Raw genomic sequence first — 18,722 nt, forward strand, 5'->3', positions numbered from 1 at the left:
AAGATCCAGAGATAGAAACTAAGACAAAGTGGCATGCAAATGTTACTTTGAATTGACCACCAACTAAAAATTTCAATCATCTTTGAGCTGTGAGCTAGGTGGTACAGTGGATAGAGCACTAGTCCTGGGTCAGGAGGACCTGAGTTCAAATTTAGTCTCAGATCTTTGACATTTCTAAATAGTTTACAGAATGTTTTAGTAAGCTATTAACTAGCAGTAGCAAAAGTCTTTATCTAATAATTCTTTGCTCAAAATAGAGAGGGAAGGCTGCCCTTTTCTGCAACTTTATTATATATTGATATAAAAGGATATGTTGAAAAGGATATGCATATATCAAATACCATATGTAAAAATATAAAAAAGTAGTAGACATCTCTGTTTTTTGATCATTTTGGGGAATTTAAATGTTTTCTTACAGCTTCTGAAGATCTTGGTACTTCTTGAAACCATCACTGGGAAGTTTTTTTATCAAGTTCCATTGTAGAGACCTGAAATTAATGCGAATTTTGATGTTAAGATAGTTTTATAATAGTGATGACATATACTTTATCTAATCACACATTTTGTGTCCTCCCAGGGGGCATAGTAGCTCAATACACATCGAATTCATAATTTTTAAATGAGCTTAGTGGTTTGGTCTTGAAATTGTTCTTCTTATAGGCAAATGGCTTTAAAGAAATCCCTTAATTTAAGGTCAAATGATATAGGACATCACATAACCATCCTAACAAGGAAATTTTGTATTAATTTAATTTTGTCATCTAATTAATATTCTGTTTTGTTTTTCATTTCCCTACCCAGATAACAATATTAGAGAAGGGATGTATTATTTTTATTAGCAGCTTTTTGATTCACAAAATACTTTAAAAATAATAACATGATAAAATAGTCAGCATATATGTTTTCATCACTATTTTATGGATGATAAAATTGAAACGTGGAGAAACAGTATCACAATTTCTAATGTAACACATTAGAAAATGCGTCAGAGTCAAGTCCCTGTAATTGTACTCCCAATGTTCAGATAGATCCAACTGAGTGGTAAATTTTATGAAATAAAAATTAATGAAATTTAGTGAAAAGTTCATTTAAAATATGTTCAATGTGTCCATTTAATATATTGTAAAACTATTTCACTAAATCTCTCCATTTTGAAAGTAATTGTAAAGGAAATTTTTATCAATAGAGCTGAATAAACTCTTCTCAGTTAATGAAATATTATGTAGGAATATTTCCTAATAGACTAGAGCTTGACCAAAAAACTATCTACATAATTGACTGCATTAGATATAACCCAAATCTTCTGTCTTTTAGAGAGTCACTGGAGCATGGTAGAAATGACACTGGAATAAGTCTGGATACTTGTTTATTCATTCACTAACTAATTATTACTAATCTTTCTTTGCTTCATTTTCCTTATCTGTAAAATAAAATGTTTAATCAGATGATCTTAAAGTCTCTCCTGGTACTGTCATTCTATGATCCATGCTATGTAACCAATGTGAATAGCTATATTATATGTATAAACACCGGGAATTCTTATTTCTGATATTCTTGTTCACAGAGACAGTCAAATGGACCAGATATGTTTAGGTACCACTAAAATCACTGGTTGGTTAGTGCTTTCAATTTAAGAGTTGTTGAAATAGCAAACCTTCAGAGATGTTAATTTTACCTGTGACTCAATCAAACAGAGCAGTTGTGTTATAAACTGTATCCTAGCTAAATATACCTCCCCCAATTTATACCTTTTTATGTGGCTAAGATTTCCCAATTCTGCCTCATATATTCACAAAATGTGTATGCTGTGTAAATCTGAATTCCCATATTAAAGTTTATTTTGTTCATATGTAAGTCAATCATAACCACAAGAAATCTGTTACTTTTTTAAAGTAATCATTGCATGTATTTTGACCTGATTGTTTTATTCACAAACAGATTACTTTCTTTGGTAAATAATGCCTCATAGTTCCAGTACAATCTTTTAGAATGATTTTATTTTGAGTAACTTCAAAATCTTGGTATAAATTTTGGTGCTTGTGTGATTTTGCGCAAGTCACTTAACCTTTCTTGCCCTAAGGAGGTGGTTGGATTTGATCACCTTTATTATCCCTTCAAATTATATGTCTATCAATATTTTAGAACATATAAGTTATTTTTTTAAAAAAATCATTCTATTCTGAACTTAAGACATAAAATAAGCATTTCCATAGCATAGCAGTATAGAAAAAAGATGATTGTAAACCTATTATGTATAACTTTCTATTCCTTTTAAATATAAAATAATGTTATATAACTTTTTTTCTTTTTTCTTTCTTCCCTCTTTCATGTTCCCCCTTCCCTCACCTCCAGATGGCTCCCATTAGACACACACACACACACACACACACACACACACACATGTATATCTGTAAATGTGTGTGTGTGTGTGTGTGTGTAACAACATTCTATTTTTACTTCTATTTTTACATGTCCTTTGTAGTTAATTTGAGTAATTATAATGGTCCAAATGACACTCAAAAGCTATGCATTTTTGTATTTGACTATATTATAGAAGTGTTTGTTTTATTACATTATTTAGAATAAAATAAATTCAAATTATATGACTATGAGCTTATTATGATTTTTATTGTCCCAATACTGTTGTAGAGAGATGAAGTTATTGTCCTCATTTAGAAGTTTGAAAAACCAACTTCTTTTTTTGTTGTTCAGTCCCATGGTGAATCCTAGTACTAGTACATCTTTATACTTGGAAGCAACATGACTCTCTCAAAGATATCTAACCTATGGCAGAACCAGGACTTGAAGCTAGTTTGCAAATAAATGTTCTTTTCACTAAACCCCAATTTCAGTCACTCACTGCCATTTCTTTAAAGCCTTCTATTTATGTTATTAAAAGGAGTTAAGGATTAGGAAATTGGAACAAAGAATAAATAACCCCAGGTGTGGATTTATGCTTGTTCATTTTTGCCAAAGTGAATTTCCATTTCTGAAAAAATGTTTTAACTATAGTACCAGTTGGAACCTGGTTTAAAATTTTCAGTTTCTTTTACTTTCAAACTGTCTCCCTACCAAGGTACCAACTGGTAATAGTCCCACCCCCAAATTAAGGAAAGAGTTGGGAAATTAAATAAAAAATGGTTTTTATTATCTCCTATGTTCAGGATTTAGTGCAACATTTAGGTCCTGGATTTAAGGATTTACTATCATACTGACCAACAAAAAAATTTTAAAATCAAGTCTTGAAATTTGTCTACATAGTTACCTTTGAGACTTGGTGGAGTTAAACCAATTAGAACATGGATCTAGATGGGTAGACCTTATTGAAAAACAGAGCAGGTAAAAAAGGTTTGGGTGGGTAGCATTCTATATTAAGAAGGTATACTCAGGAGCATTCTATATTAAGAAGGTATACTCAGGTGAGGAAATCAAAGAATCAGGGGTTGGAGTGGAAAAGCATGAGAAAGTATTTGGCTGAAGATCAAAGGAGGAAGAAATCGAAGGGATTTTTATCCTTGGATTATATTACAGATCACTTGAAAAAACAGATTAAGAGTTTGGGAAATAGATGATAATAAGACTGACACAAACAAAAAGAGGTAGTGAGGAGGGACTTCATTTATTCATTCAAATGATGAAGTTCTTTTTCTAGCAAAAACAGAATAGCTAACAAGTTTTTAATTTATTATAGTGATAATTTCATCTTTGAAAAGGTAGAGGAAAAAGCAAAAGGAAAACCTTTTCTGTGGATGATTTTTGTTAACCAGGAGAAAGTTTTTTTTTCTGGGGTAGAAATACTGGGAACCTTGGGGAGACTCCCTTCTAGAGTTTATAATACAAAAAGAAAAGAAAACTAGATATAATCTGATGTGGCCCCTTAGATTTTGGGCAAGCAGATTTTAATGATTTTAGAGGGAAAATAGGGTTCCACAAAATAAAATTATTTCAGGGAAAGTCACCCAGTAGGGATAGTTGATATTCAAGGAAGAAAATTTGAATACATAAAAGGAAATAATTCCAATGAAAAGAAAAAATAGAATTTGTCTAAAGATATACATATGGATGCACAGGGAACTCATCAACCAACCTGGATTTATAAAAGAAATGTACAGAAGACAGAAGCAAGTCCAGGTAGCCAAGAGGAATATAAGTTGGTATGATCCTATAAAGAAAAGGCAGTGTGAAAGAGGTTTTTGTTTTCAGATTTTTGATTAAGTGGCTTGCCCAAGGCCATGCAGCTAAGTAATTATTAAGTGTCTGAGGCTAGATTTGAACTCAGGTACTCCTGACTCCAGGGTCGGTGCTCTATCCACTGCACCACCTAGCCACCCCAGCATGAAAGTTTTGAAGTTAATTTGGGAGAAAAAGATTAAAAAAAGGTTTTTTTTGTCTGAGGATGATATCACCACCCAAAAGAGAAAAAGCAAAACTGCTCAATTCCAATTTTGTTTTTGTTTTCTTTGCAAAGAGAATGACTTCTATTTGGTAAATGTCAAAACAAAATGCTTAACAAGGAGTTCATACCCAAGATAAATAAGGCAATAGTAAAAAAGTACTTATCTTGATAAATTCAAGTCATTGGGCTCAGATGAATTATATCCTTGGTATCTAAAAGAACTGACAACAAAAGTGAACCACTGTCATGATATTTAAGAGATAATGGAAAATGAGAAACGTGCCATATGTTTGGAGAAGGGTAAATGCTACCCAATTTGTAGAAAAGGTAAGAGAAAAGAGTGCAAATTATAGATGAGTGAGCTTGACTTCATTTCCTGGAGAAAGTTCCAGAAAGTTCATTAGACTATAATATATTAGACTAGATAGGGAAAGTTAATGAATATGCAGTAAGGGAAGAAGTTATTATAAAGAATCCAAACCAACCTCATTTCCTTATTTGAAAGAAGTGTGTGTGTGTGTGTGTGTGCTTGTGTGTGCTTGTGTGTGCATGTGTGTGTGTGTGGGTTAAGGTTGAGGACTCTAAATATAGTTTATCTAGATATTAGCAAAGCTTTTGATAAAGGAGCTTGTACTAGTCTTGTGGATAAGATCCAAAAAATGAATTCAATGATCATGTATAATTGGATATTTGGACTCAAAGAATAGTCATAATGTCCATACATAGGGAGTCTCCACACGAATCTGTGCTCAACCCCTGTACCATTTAACAATTTTCTCAAAGGATAAAGGCATGACACAAAGTTGGTAGGGATTCTCAATACAATGAATGACAAAAGTCAGAATCCAGAAGGATTTTGATATGCAAATGTACTGGGTTAAATCAACTCCACAAATAAAAGATGGAGGAGGTATGGAGAAGTGGCACTTATTCTGTAAAGGATCTGGGGGTTTTAGTAAGTTGTAGCTTTAATATAAGAGTATGATGTGGCAGCCAAAAAAGTTGATGTGAAGTTGGGTTATATTCCAGGAATACGGAAATGATAATATCACTGTAGTCTGCTCTTATCAGACTTATCTGGAGTAATGCGATTTAATTCTTTAATTTAAGAAGCACATTCTGGATAGGAGGTAGAGAAGGGTAATCAGCCTTGAGTATGAGGATCTGAAGGAATTGGGAATGTTTGGCCTGGAGAAGAGAACTCAGAAATGATATTTTAGCTGGTTTCAAGTTTTGAAAAGCACTCATATGGAAGAGGGATTAGATTTGTTCTCTTTGGTTCTAGGGGTCAGAACCAGGAACAATGGGATTGAAGTTTCAAAGAGGCTAGCTAGTCTAGGGAATGTCAGGGAAAAAATAATTCCTAACAATTATTGTTGTCTAAAAGTGGGTGCCATAAAGAAGTTGTAGTAGATTCCTTTTCAGTGGAAATTTTCAAGCAAAGGCTGAATGATTACCTTTCAGGTATGTTGAATTAGGAGTATGCTGGTAATCAGCTCTCTTAAAAAAACACACTTTTATATATATACAACGTACTTTTAAGTTTATGGTTTCTCAATGAATTTCTTTTTTTATTCAGACACAAAACTCAGTTTTATTTAGAGTATTCAACTCTTGAGCTTCTTTTTTTTTTTTTTTTTTAAATCAGCCTGGGAATGCCATAGATCTAGTATTAAGGAGGAGACTTGTAACTACAAACTAGGAATGCTAGGCTTTAAAATCAATTCAGATCTGTCATACTTTTGCCCTTAATCTTCAAAATGGTCTCATTCTATAACAATTCCTCTTTCAAAATCTGACCTATATATTCAAAGTTCCAAATGTATTCCAGACTAATTTTTAGATTTTTCAAGGCAATGGGGTTAAGTGGCTTGCCCAAGGACACATAGCTAGGTAATTATTAAGTGTCTGAGGTTGGATTTGAACCCAGGTACTCCTGACTCCAAGGCCAGTGCTCTATCCACTGCACCACCTAGCTGCCCCTATTCCAGACTAACTTTAAAGAACTTGCTCAAGTCAAAAGATCTAGCAAATTGGCATGGCTGGGATATACTTTTGTCCTATTTCATTCCAAAATCCCTACAAAAAATAAAAATTAGAAAAGGGACTTAAACGTTCACACATACAGATGAAGTGATGACTTGTTCGGTCACCTCTTGCATTCCCCTATTCAATCTAGACTGCCACAGTCAGCCAGAAAGAAAGCACCAGGATAACTTTTCTTGCATCTTAGTGGAAACCTTAAAAGCAGATATAACCTGCTCCAGGTCTGTCAAAGAGATTCATCGATCTATCTGTCTCATTTTTTTTTTTTAGTTTTTGAAAGGCAATGGGCTTAAATGACTTGCCCAAGGTCACACAGCTAGGTAATTATTAAGTGTCTGAGGTCGCATTTGAACTCAGGTCCTCCTGACTACAGGGCTCTGGACTCTATCCACTGTGCCACCTAGCTGTCCCCTGTATCAATGAATTTCTTAAAGTCTAGACCAGAGTTGTCAAACACATGCCCTGCAGGTTGCAGTGTCTGACAATATTGAACCAGATCAAAATGTAATTGGTAAATATTTAACAAAATAAAAACACAATGGGACATAAATAATATTAAAATGAGGTTCTCAAACTCAATACGAAGGTAGAGGGAACCTTATGTAAGGTTTAGTGGCCTCCCTTTCTATTTGAGTTTGGCACCACTAGTAGACAACAAGCAAAAAAAAAAACAAACCAAGGTCTGATTTGTAGCATTTGATGATTCTGCAGAAATAAATGCTCCCACTGAAAATTTAAAAAATTGTTTTCAAGGAGCCAGTATGAGCCTGCTCCAGCATAGCCTAGGTTGTAATGAAGATTCTTTTCTTTTATGCATTAGATTAGATGGCCTTTCCAACACTCTCTATTCTAGGATTCTTGGATGATTGTCTGGCCTTCAAGACCTTCTACTATTTGGGACTATTAGACCCAGCTAATTTTATTAGTTCTTACTATCTCCACAATTGGTCTTATCTCCATTTTCCCAACATACCCCTTGATTTACTCTTTGTGCTATTTACTTGCTTCATTCTTTATGTCAGGAATGTCAGCTATTTTACTTATTACCTGCTTTTCTTTACTTTCCACATTCTGCCTCATACTTTAATAATTCTATTCCAGTAGACGTTATCTAGAATATAGGAAAGCTATTGAAAAACTGTAGCAAATCCAGAGAAATGTGACCAAGATAGGGAGGTTTTGAGCTAATGTTTTAAAAGAATCACTTGTAGAAAAAAGGGATATTCAAACTGAAGAAGAAGAGACTTAGGTAGAATATAATTGTTTTCTAGTATAGTATTAGACTTATTTTGCTTGGTCTCAAAGGGTATCCTCTTGAACAATCAGGAATGAAATGCCACTCCAACAATGTTATGTACAAAAGCAAATATTCTTTCAACATTTGGAATTTGATTTTTTTAAAGCAAGATCTTTTAGATTAAAAAAGTCTGAGCCATATATAATTCCAGGAATTCTCTGTTCTTATTACTTTAAAATCTCACTCTAAATACTGTTGATTTTTCTTGAACTGACTTGAAACTTCAAAGGTCCATCACCAAAGATACAATTTTGGTGTTTTCTTGATCTACATTGCTTTGGCATGCCTTAAGTTGATACTGCCACCCTTTTTGGAATATCAGATTTACCCTAAAGCCTTTGAGATCATAGATTTTAATTGTAATAAATCAGAAGTCAATGGACGTATCAGTGGAGTGTCCTGTGGGTTATTTGGGCCTAATCCTGATGTCTGAAAGAATATCTAGGACTGATGGAAAGGTTTCATGATCCTCACAAAGGTTTAATATTGGACATTTGAGTAGTCAGGTTTGTAAAAGAGTTCAGAATCTAACTTCGAATGGTTCTTGGACCTTATTGTTAGTCAGCTTCCCAGGATACTAGCTCCTCTTGGAATTAGTTGGTCCAGGGATTTTTCCCCCTAAGACTCTTTCAACTTTTAGTTTTCAGAATAATTCTTTGATCTTGGGTCTCTAGATTCAGATACTAAATCTCCTGAACTTCTCTGGATTTTATGGTGAAGTTTGAATTCAGCTCTATTGCATCTGAGATCTAATTACCAACTTAATTTCCTTTGTTGTTACAACTACCTCCAGGTTTACTTTCCTCCTTTTCTATTTCCCTTCTGTGTTATAACTAACAATCCTCTAGACCATGAGTTAGTTTTGTAGTTTTTTTTTTGTAATGAGAGAAATGGGGACACATTCAGAAATGATAGATCATGGAAAGAAGGTTAGAAATACATGTAAAAGAAATCTACCTGGTACCAGACAAGGTGACCTTAAACTTTCTAAACTGTTTTCTACTGAAATTTTTAATCCCTCAAGAATAGAATATAGCTACTTCCCTTGTATAACTTCAGATGAAAATGGTGTATACTTTCAGAACACTTTACATCTAAATTTTGTAGTAATGTATTTCAGTTTTTTTTTTTAGGTTTTTGCAAGGCAAATGGGGTTAAGTGGCTTGCCCAAGGCCACACAGCTAGGTAAGTGTCTGTAATTGGATTTGAACCCAGGTACTCCTGACTCCAAGGCCAGTGCTTTATGCACTACGCCAACCTAGCCGCCCTATTTCAGTTTTTCTTAACTGAATTCATTGATCCATTTGTCTAAGCCCAGATTCACTTTCAGTCAATTAAGATACCTACTGCTGCATGATGGGCTTCTTAGGCCCCACTTGTCTTTTAAATCTCCATAATAATCTCACTTCAGTTATCAATTACTTTACCTTCACCCACTAAGGCACAAACAAGGAAATAAAAATGAATGAGGATTTCATTTGCCTCAAAATCAGAATGCTTCAAACTTAAACTTAACAACAACTTGTTTACAAATGGCAACTCTCTCTCTCTCTCTCTCTCTCTCTCTCTCTCTCTCTCTTTTTAACCCGGGTATTCTCAAACTGATGGGAATTCTACTTGTCAGAAACCTTAGGTCCAGCTCCTGTCACAGTCAAGGCTGGTAGGACAGATTAGGTAACTGACAGGTGTATTTGGTTGTAAAAATAGTAAAAAAAATGATTGTCTATTAGGGTGTCTTCAGATTAAATCTCATTAATTCCTATTCTTCCACTAACTTTTCGGTCAAGTGTCACCTTTCTGTGACCCAGTTTCCCATTTCATTGGCTTACTAGGAAGATTAAAGAGATTCTCCTCAAACAACATTTTTTAGTTCTTTTGTAGGTAAAAGCATATGATAACTACACAAAATAATGAGCCTGGCATGATACTGTAGGCCTTGAATGCCTTTCCGTGCTTTCAAGATGGTGCAGAGGAGAGACATCACAAAAAAATAATGTTTGTTTTATAGCTTCATGCTGTACCAGCTTCCTTTAATTTGAGTTTTTATAGTTAGTCATTCAGTCAGTCAATATACAAAACTCCCACAATGTACCAGGCACTGTAATAAATTCTAGGGATACAATTATAAAAAAGAAAAACAGTTTCTGCCCTCAAGAAATTTACAATTTAAGACAACATAACAGGAAGCTGAAAAGGGGAACAGGGAAAAGGCATATATATATATATGTATATATATACATATATATATATATATATATATATGATAGCTTGCCTTTTAAAACTTCAAATCATTAATGTTTTCTTTTAAATTTTAATGACATTCACTCAAATACTAGGGTTGAAATAGGATGTAGTACTCTTTCTTTCTCTCTCTCTCATTCTTTTTGTCTCTATCTCTTTGTGTCTTTTTGGTGTCTCTGTTTTGCTCAGGGAGAAGAATATGAAGAAAGCCCAATTTTTCCTTCTGTGCTTGGGAAAATGTCATCTAATTCCTTAGAGAGTTCAGAGAGAAAAGATCTTCCTTAGATCCTGGGTCTATTATATTCCCTTATTTTTATTTTCCCAGGTCATCACCAGCTGTTCAAACAGCTGACTATTGAGTCAGTGACTTAGAAATATTTGATATCTGATTCATAGAATAACATTTCCTGTGAAAGGCATTGGAAGACTAACTAGGAAGATGGTAGAATTACTACTTCCAGGACCTTCCTTAGCTTCTCCCAGTCGTATTCCACAATTCCCCCCCCCCCCCATTTCAGCGCTGGTCATTCGTCATGACTGGTCATTGCATTTATAAAATTCTTAAATCTTTCAAAGGTGTCTGTTTTTTCAGTGTTATTATGTAAATTGTTCTCTTGATTATGGTTATGTTACTCTGCATTATTTCATAAGAGGTTTCTCAAATTGCGCTCAAAATATCCTTTTATCATTTCTTATGGTAGAATACAAAACAAATTTGTTTTGCTTGACTGTGCAAGGGTTTTTGTTTTTGTTTTTCAATAGAGGAAGGTGGGAGGGAAATAAATTTTTGTTCATTGAATAAATAAAATTTTTTAAAAAGAAAAAATGTAAGTCACCTCCTACACCTCTAATCTAATAGTTCTTTGCTGAGAGGGATTTTTCCAGTTTTCAACCAGATGTTTAGTGTTATGTTGTCAGCATTTCCATCTTAAGCAGATGGAGCTCAGTCTGATTCAGCAGTAGAAGTAGATTAGCAAACCATTTTAGGTATTGAGATATTAGATTCTTTTATTCTTTTTAGTGTTAGCTGCATTGAAAAATAATCAATTTATAATTACTCAGAGTATATTTCCTACTGACAAATTGTAGTGATATAATTTATATGATATTAAAACCAGGGTGGCATTATTAATTATGAGGCCTTAGTTGTGATGTGGTCTCTCTGGGTGCAACTGAAGGCTGGCAAATATGGATATTCTGCTCTACTTACATCATAGTCACATTTGAAGATACAGATGGGACAGCACGTAAGTTGGCTTCATCACAGTCAAGCTCTAGACCATGGCATAGACATTTCACTGGTACAGAATCAACCACTGAATGAAGAGGAGGGGGAGGGGGATAGCAGAAGGTGAGGGACGAACAGGAAGATAGAAAGGGAAAGAGAGAGGCTAGGAGAAAATTACTTAGTACCGCAGTATATTCTATGCTAAGGACAGTTAGGTAAGGCTTTAAATTAAGGTTCCCACATTTGATCTGCTTTTCCTTGGATGTTAGATGTTATTCACCCATCTATGAGCTGAAATGATAGCTCAATGTAGCCTTGTAAATATGTACATTAAATTTACCAGCCCACACTTGGTTTTAACCAACCTACCCTCCTTTACTCCCAGCAAAATGAATGAAATCAGCATTCTTTAGAACTTGCTGTCCTTTGACCTAGGGAAGTAGTTATTTCCAAAGTTGACTTGTTCCTCTGTGATGCACTTTGAGGTCCACATTAACGCTGAAGCTATTCAAGAAGAAAGTGTTATGAGTAGCAGCATAGCCAGTACCTTTAATAGTGAGGAAATTAGAAGAAAATTCATTAAACATTTTATACTATAGCTTTGCTGCAGAATTTCTTAGGATTGTTCAGGAATTTTTCAGGTAATTGGGTAATTGCCATCTGTATCACAGAAAAAATCATTTGCTTCTGGGGAATTTCTCTGCCAATTTTTTTTGAGCCCTTAACTTCCCTAGGGGCAGAGAAATGCTTATTTCTCTTTGGTAGAAAATTATCTTGGTTCTCATATCTGTGGGTCATGTGTAGGGAAAGATGAGGAGAAAGCAGTGAAGGGAAGGGCTTTCTGCCTTTAGTTTTTTTGGTTAGTGGAAGATCAAGGATTTAAATATGGGTATTATGGATTTTAAGATCTCTAGGAATTTGGATGGGGAAAACATACCTTTATTTTCACTAACCTCTTATTGAAATCTAGAATTACTTCAATTATTTAAAAACATCATTCTGAGAAGGCATCCTTAGGTTTCACAGGACTTTGTCCCTTGGAGAGAATGAAAGCTATCTTCAACACTTTCTGAAGTTCTATTTGAGACTTGCAGGGAAAGAGCATACATGTCAACTTCATAAGTCTAGAGACAAGACATCTCAGAAGTCACTTCATCTATATTGCCACCTCACCACCATCCTAAAGATGATACTAAGACCCAGGGAAGGTTAGTTGACTTGCCCAATAGCATACCCCTTTGAAGGCAGTCTAGGTCCTCCAACTCCAGAGTCAGTACTTGTCCCACTGTACCACATAGGGCTAATAATTTTAATAGTGTGATAGATGACTTACGCAGCTAAACAGTTCAAATTAATAGAAGTTTCATTCCTTTGTGGCATCATGAGATGACTGTGGTACCCAGTCTGACTGATTCTCTTTTTATTGGTCAGTGACTACACTGAGTGTGGAGAAGTAGCATCAGGGCTTCCTTTGCTTGTACTCTTTGCTCATACAAGAGTTATTGGTCAGTCAGCTCTACAACTTTCTGAGACACTGAATGGACAACTTCTTAGGGAGAGTTTTGGGTCTGTAGCCCTAATGCTTACAGTACTCGATCCAGTGTATGGTACAAACACCAAGAACCTTTCAATGAAATTTTATGAGACTTCTGGCTATGGAAGTTCAAATGCAGTAAAATGAAATTCCAGTTTTCATTCCAGACAAAAAACACTTGAGAAATAATACAGTGGAACCCTTTATAAGTGGAACCCTTTATAATCTGGCATTAGAGAAAGGCTAAATGCTTGCCTTAGATAGTCATAAATCGTAGAGATGTAACTTAACCCCTAGTCTACTCTGTTCTGTAATAATGAGTTTTTATATAGAGCTTGTATTATATTTTGTTTTTTACATTTATAACAAAACAATTATCTCCTCCTAATCACCACCCCTCCAAAAGAACCAAATCCAACAACTCTGATTTTAAGATAATAACATCTGCTACAAGAGAGGCAAGATGGTGCCTTTTTTCTGTTTTGGTTTCCTTTGGAAGTCTGCTGAAGCATAAGGATTCTTTCTCAGAATAATGTTTTTAACATAATAGAAAGAAATGTTTAATATGAGTTTAGAGCTCAGTGAAAAGATACTTTTTTCCATCTATATTCATAGACATCTTAAAATAGAGGTCAATGGGTCCCAGATTAAGGTTCCCAGTGGTAGAGGATAAAGAGCTGATCTCAGTGTTAGGAAGTCTTGGGTTTAAATCTTGGATCTGACTTAATATTGATTTTGCTAGCCTGTGAAAGTCAATCAATCAGACCACTCTTTGAGACTAAAAGTTAAAGAATAGTTGATGATCTGCATAAAGGAGTTTTCTTTTATCAATGAAATCACAAGTTCAGTCCAAAACAAAAATCACACATTCCAAAGCCCACATTTTTTCAAGAGCTTCAAAGAAGGTGGGGGCAATATTGAGTAAATAGGAATCTGCAAGGCATAAATTCCTATATTTGTCCATTACTGGGCAAGTAAATTTTAGTTCAGGACCTCAGATTATGAAGAGCCTCCAATTCCTATCAAATTACTGAATTTCAAGTTTCATTTAATCAGTTGAAAATTAAGGAAAACAGGGAAAACAAGACTTTAAAGAAGATGTGTTTTTGGTCATTGGTGGGTAACAAATGCTATTGTCACTTTAGCCACACCTAAAATTTGGGGCAGCCTGTATGCTGGAACTCTCAGAGTGACTTGGGAGAGACAATTGTTAAATTTTCATTGTGAGCATTTATACCTCAAAAGCTAGAAAAAATTGGAGTTTAGTTTATTGCTTTGTTGATTATCTAAACATATAAAAGTAATGGAGAAAAGTTAATAATACAGATTAAACTTCAAAATGTGACCTGGAAATCTGTTGTTCTACTGATCTAATGAACTGGAATTGGTTGTTAAACCTTTGCCAGCATATCTCTATGTGTGGGTCATTTATTGATGCTCTTATTTATAATGAGACTGGAAAAAATTGATAGAAGGAGAAATTATTTCAAAAGAAAGTGAAGGAAATAGAGTTTGTGTTCATGCAAGAACTTTAAATGATCATCCCTATTTAGTGAGTTCCACATAATAAGAAAGGTCCTACAGCTATTCTCTAGGAAGTTTGCATAGTTCTTCATATTAGGGGTATCTTAATTCAGTTACTTTATATTGATAATGTAATGAAGTAATTATCTTTTGGCTCCTTATCAGGAGCTAATAATTCCTTAGTTTTACTTAGAATATAGGATCATGGGACTCAGATCTGAGAGGGACCTCAAAGATTATCTATTTCTCCATCTAGAAAGAGTAAACTGAGATCCTGTGAGGTAAAGGGACTTGCTCAAGGCCACACAGGTAATAAGTGACAGAGCCTTGATTTTCTTTGATTTCAAACCCAGCATCTTCCTTAAAAGCATAGAAATGATGTAGGCATCCTTTTAAAGGATTGTAGATATAAGTAAAATCTGAGATAATGTAGAGAGAATGATCAAGAGTAGCTTGGTAAACTCAACAACGTTAAAAGATATAACTCCATTTTCAATGTATTGAGATGATTGCTGGCATCTCCATATGGTGCATATTGCTGGTAGGTTATTGTCAGACCATTGGGGGGTTAAATCATGGCATAAATTGAACTGAATTATGACTATTGTATATCTGAACTTCACCAAGAGTTAGTATAAAAGGGTATAAAAGGGACCAGAGTTAAGTAGAGACCCCCAAATTCCTTGGAATTCTACTTCATACTCTCTCAGTGGGTTTGCCCTTTCACTTCAGTCAGGTGTCTTCCACACCAGGACAAAGGTCTCTCATTTTTTAAGTTTGATAGTTTGGTGAGGTCATTCTAAGTCATAACCTTTATGTTAGGACATTAAATTAAGGATAAATCTCCAGAGAACTAGGCTTTCTTGGAAACACTGTGCAGAATGCTACATGCAGATAGAGTTCTAGAGGTCAATTTTAAAGTATTCATTGAATGTTCTCCCCTATAAATGTCCTACGTTGATGTCTCCTGAGGGCATAGAGGTAACCTTGTTTTTTCCAAGGTTATGCCAGAAGATGGGTCCTATCCAGTTGGAAGGGATCTGCTGATGTTGGCTGGCTATCATTCAAAAATATCTAGTGAAGTAAGAGTGGTTCAATACCAGGTTGGCTATAGCATGATTTATTTTTCACTACAGTAATCCTTCAACACTGTCAACTGAGTCACAGAAGAGTTGCAATCTCCGTCAGTAAAAGGACTATGCATATCAGTGACATTTGAAATATTGAAATAAATATTGGAATTACCTCTCATCTAGCTTCCAGATAGTCAAAATCAAGTCACATGTTTAATGTGAACTGTACCTATATGAAAATAAGACTTTAATATTGCAGTATATTAGGAACCTTAATTTAAGTTTTACCTAAAGTCTTCATATAACACTTTCCATTAAGTTTTTCCATTCATACATCATTTCAATTGAATTATAACACTCTCATTCAACAAAAAAATACCAATAATAAAAAAATGAAAAATACTTTTGGAACTAGTACAGTCTGTCCAATTATTATTTCAATGGTTCGTGTTAGTTTCTATAATATCTGTTATTTTTCTAAATGCTTTTAACCCTTTAAAAACTTAAATATAAATAAATAAAACAAGTTAAATAACTTGGGCTGAAATTTCCCCTTTCCCCAATTTTCTCCTTTAATTTTGTGCCCATTCTGATCCTAGATTAGGTTAATGTTATAATTTCTCTGTGAGTTATTGGGACAATTCTGCTCTCACATTATTAAAAAATAGCAACGCCTTTCTAATGTGTGGGTACATTTTTATTCATCTCAAACATTAAAAATGTTGGGTTAAAAAAATTGAACAACTTCTTTAAAACCAGGGGAATATCAGACCCATGGTCTATATAAGGCCAATCCTTCTGCTTGATGTTGCCATGGCAACCACAGGCAGGAGCTGAAATTTAATAAATCTAAGAGTGTTTTAGAGGTGAATTAATTAAATTTTTGACCAAATTTAGCAGAATGATTTTTTAAGTTGGTAATTTTATATGACCCATTAATGATTTTATAAATATCCAAATGACCTAGGCAGAAAAAAGGTTTCCCACTTCTGCAAGATAGTGGAATATAACACTATACCAAATAATGTAATTATTAATCAAAATGCTGAGGACAAACTTTTATCTCTTAGGTACAGCTGTTACCCATTTTTATTATTTATAGAGTACAAAATTGTAAAAGATGAATGATTTTGTTTCTAATTTGTCTTCATAATAGAAATAATTAGAAATGCTTATATCTAAAGGTCTGATCTTCAAATCCAATAGCTTTGTAATCTATAATAATATTTTTACACATTGCTATGTTGTGATTAATGATGCTGTCACAACTTAAAAGATAACTGAGTTGGATAAACATTAAAATCCTTGTAGCACCCCCATTTCTTAGTTTTACTCATTTCAGAGTTCCTAAGAGCATTCAGTTATAGTTAAAAGTGGGAATCCATGCCAAAAAGCATTGTCCATCCTTGACTGACATTATTTCTGTTTCACAAAATCTTCTGTCAACACAGCTTCTCAATATGATTAATCACTGGAGTGAATATTCTCCATCAATTTCTCTTGAAATTCTTTGGAAGAGAAATTTCAAATAATAGATTGAAATTTGTCAATATTTTTAACCCACATATCATATTTTACAAAATACCTTTTCATTTCACTTAAGTCCACCAAAGAAACATATTTGATACTATGATATTTAATAATGATGGTAGATTCCTATGACTACTTACAGCATTCAGAGGGTTCTGTCTCAAAAGGATACAGTGAAATCATTTTATAATTATTTGCAAAATACTTATCAAGCTGCTGAGACCATCCATTGTTGTCTCCTAAAAAGAAATTAGATAAAAAATTAAAAAAAACCCTTTAGAAATATTTAGCTTTGTCTGGGAAACTGGATATTTCCCTATGTTCTTACTGGAAGAAGTCAAATTATTTTTAGAATTAGAAATTATGTTTTAGGTGACCTTTTAATTTCTTCCAGAAATAACACATAGCAAGGAAATGGGGATGTGGGAAAATAGGTGCTACTGGTGGATCTGTAAACTAGTCCAACCATCCTGGAGAGCAATTTGGAATCATGCCCCAAGGGCCATTCAACTGTATCTACCCCAGATCCAGTGATACTGCTACTAGGTTTATGCCCCAAAGAGATCAAAGAAAGAGGAAAAGGCCCGTGTGTACAAAAATATTTATAGAAGCTCTTTTTGAGATGACAAAGATTTGGAAACAAAGGAGCTGCCCATCAATTGGAGACTGGCTGAACAAGTCATGGTGTTTAAATAATATGGAATATTACTGTGATGTAAGAAATGATGAAAAGGATTTCAGAAAAGTCTGGGAAGACTTATTTGAACTGATACAAATTGAGAAATGATGACCTCCTAGGAATAGCATATTTTTCTTTTTTCTGGCATATTTCTTTTTCTTTTTTCCCTCTTGGACTATTACTAATTTGGATATTTGTTTTGTATGTCTAAAACATATTTGTAATTAAAGAAATTTTTCTTGTCTTCTTAATTTGTGGGAGAGAGGAAGGAAGGAGAGAATTTGAAACAAAATAAAATATTATTGAATAAAAAAGACCACAAATTAACATAATATAGTATAAAGGCTTATTTATTTGAGATGATTAAAATGTGATCCTATCTAGAAGTTTTTAAAACTTCCAAGAAAAGTATTGTGTATTATGTAAGGACTCAAGTAAATATAATTAGGTAATAAAAATAAAATAAATCAATAGTAGTCTTTTAAATTTGATTATTCCATTAAACTCCAACATTCTGCCTTGTTTTCTTTGAACTTTTGTGATCTAGTTTAGTCTGGTAAAAGACAAACAATGGATGGGAGTTTGTGAATTATAGATTTAAATACATGATAGCCTAAAGAATTCCTTGAACCTGGGTGGTTTAAGTGGGTCATTTATGGAAGCCCTAGCTATGTAAAATCTAAGTCTAAGAATACAGCATAGCTTTTTCAACATAAAAACATCTGGTTATAATTATGATGTAGAAATTCCTGAAGGAAAGAACATGTTATGTGACTTTAGTAACTCTTGTACATGACTCTGACTTCTATTCATTTGAAAGATGTCGAATTATCTTTCTGTACTTCAGTTTTTCATCTAAGTGGGAATTATATTTATCCCATCTAGTTCCCAAGGATTATGAGGATCTAATATAAGTGAAAATACATCAAAAAGTGCATCGCATTCTAACAAAATTAATTCTTTATCATAAACTGAGTGCATGACGTATTTGAAAGGAATATTACTTGGAATAAAATAAATTTGAAATAATTTTACTGAATTAGGGGAGGAATACAAGTTTTCATTTTGGTTTCATTGGGTCATTGATTGGGGCAAGAGAGAGTACATTTATAGCATGTTAATATATCCCTTTCTCCTGATTACCTGCACAATAAGAAAGTGATTGTAGATGGCA

General features: G+C 33.9%; 1 protein-coding gene and 1 non-coding gene across 3 annotated transcripts in view; both read right to left on the reverse strand.

The window, feature by feature from the left end:
- The window catches only part of RXFP1 (relaxin family peptide receptor 1), a 174,534-nt gene that overhangs the window by 59,656 nt on the left and 96,156 nt on the right, over nucleotides 1-18,722 (reverse strand). For both annotated transcript variants that reach the window (XM_074229053.1, XM_074229054.1), the window contains exons 3-5: nucleotides 17,010-17,108; nucleotides 11,191-11,296; nucleotides 417-488 (exon numbers count right to left, since the gene is read on the reverse strand). In XM_074229053.1, the coding sequence (XP_074085154.1) occupies nucleotides 417-488; nucleotides 11,191-11,296; nucleotides 17,010-17,108 (277 nt within the window). The remainder of the gene's footprint in view (nucleotides 1-416; nucleotides 489-11,190; nucleotides 11,297-17,009; nucleotides 17,109-18,722) is intronic.
- Nucleotides 6,551-6,682, reverse strand: LOC141519769 (small nucleolar RNA SNORA31). Its single transcript, XR_012477411.1, has one exon. It is a non-coding gene; the product is annotated as a small nucleolar RNA SNORA31 (small nucleolar RNA).

The sequence above is a fragment of the Macrotis lagotis genome, chromosome 3 (assembly GCF_037893015.1).
Source record: "Macrotis lagotis isolate mMagLag1 chromosome 3, bilby.v1.9.chrom.fasta, whole genome shotgun sequence".
NCBI classification, from domain to species: domain Eukaryota; kingdom Metazoa; phylum Chordata; class Mammalia; order Peramelemorphia; family Peramelidae; genus Macrotis; species Macrotis lagotis.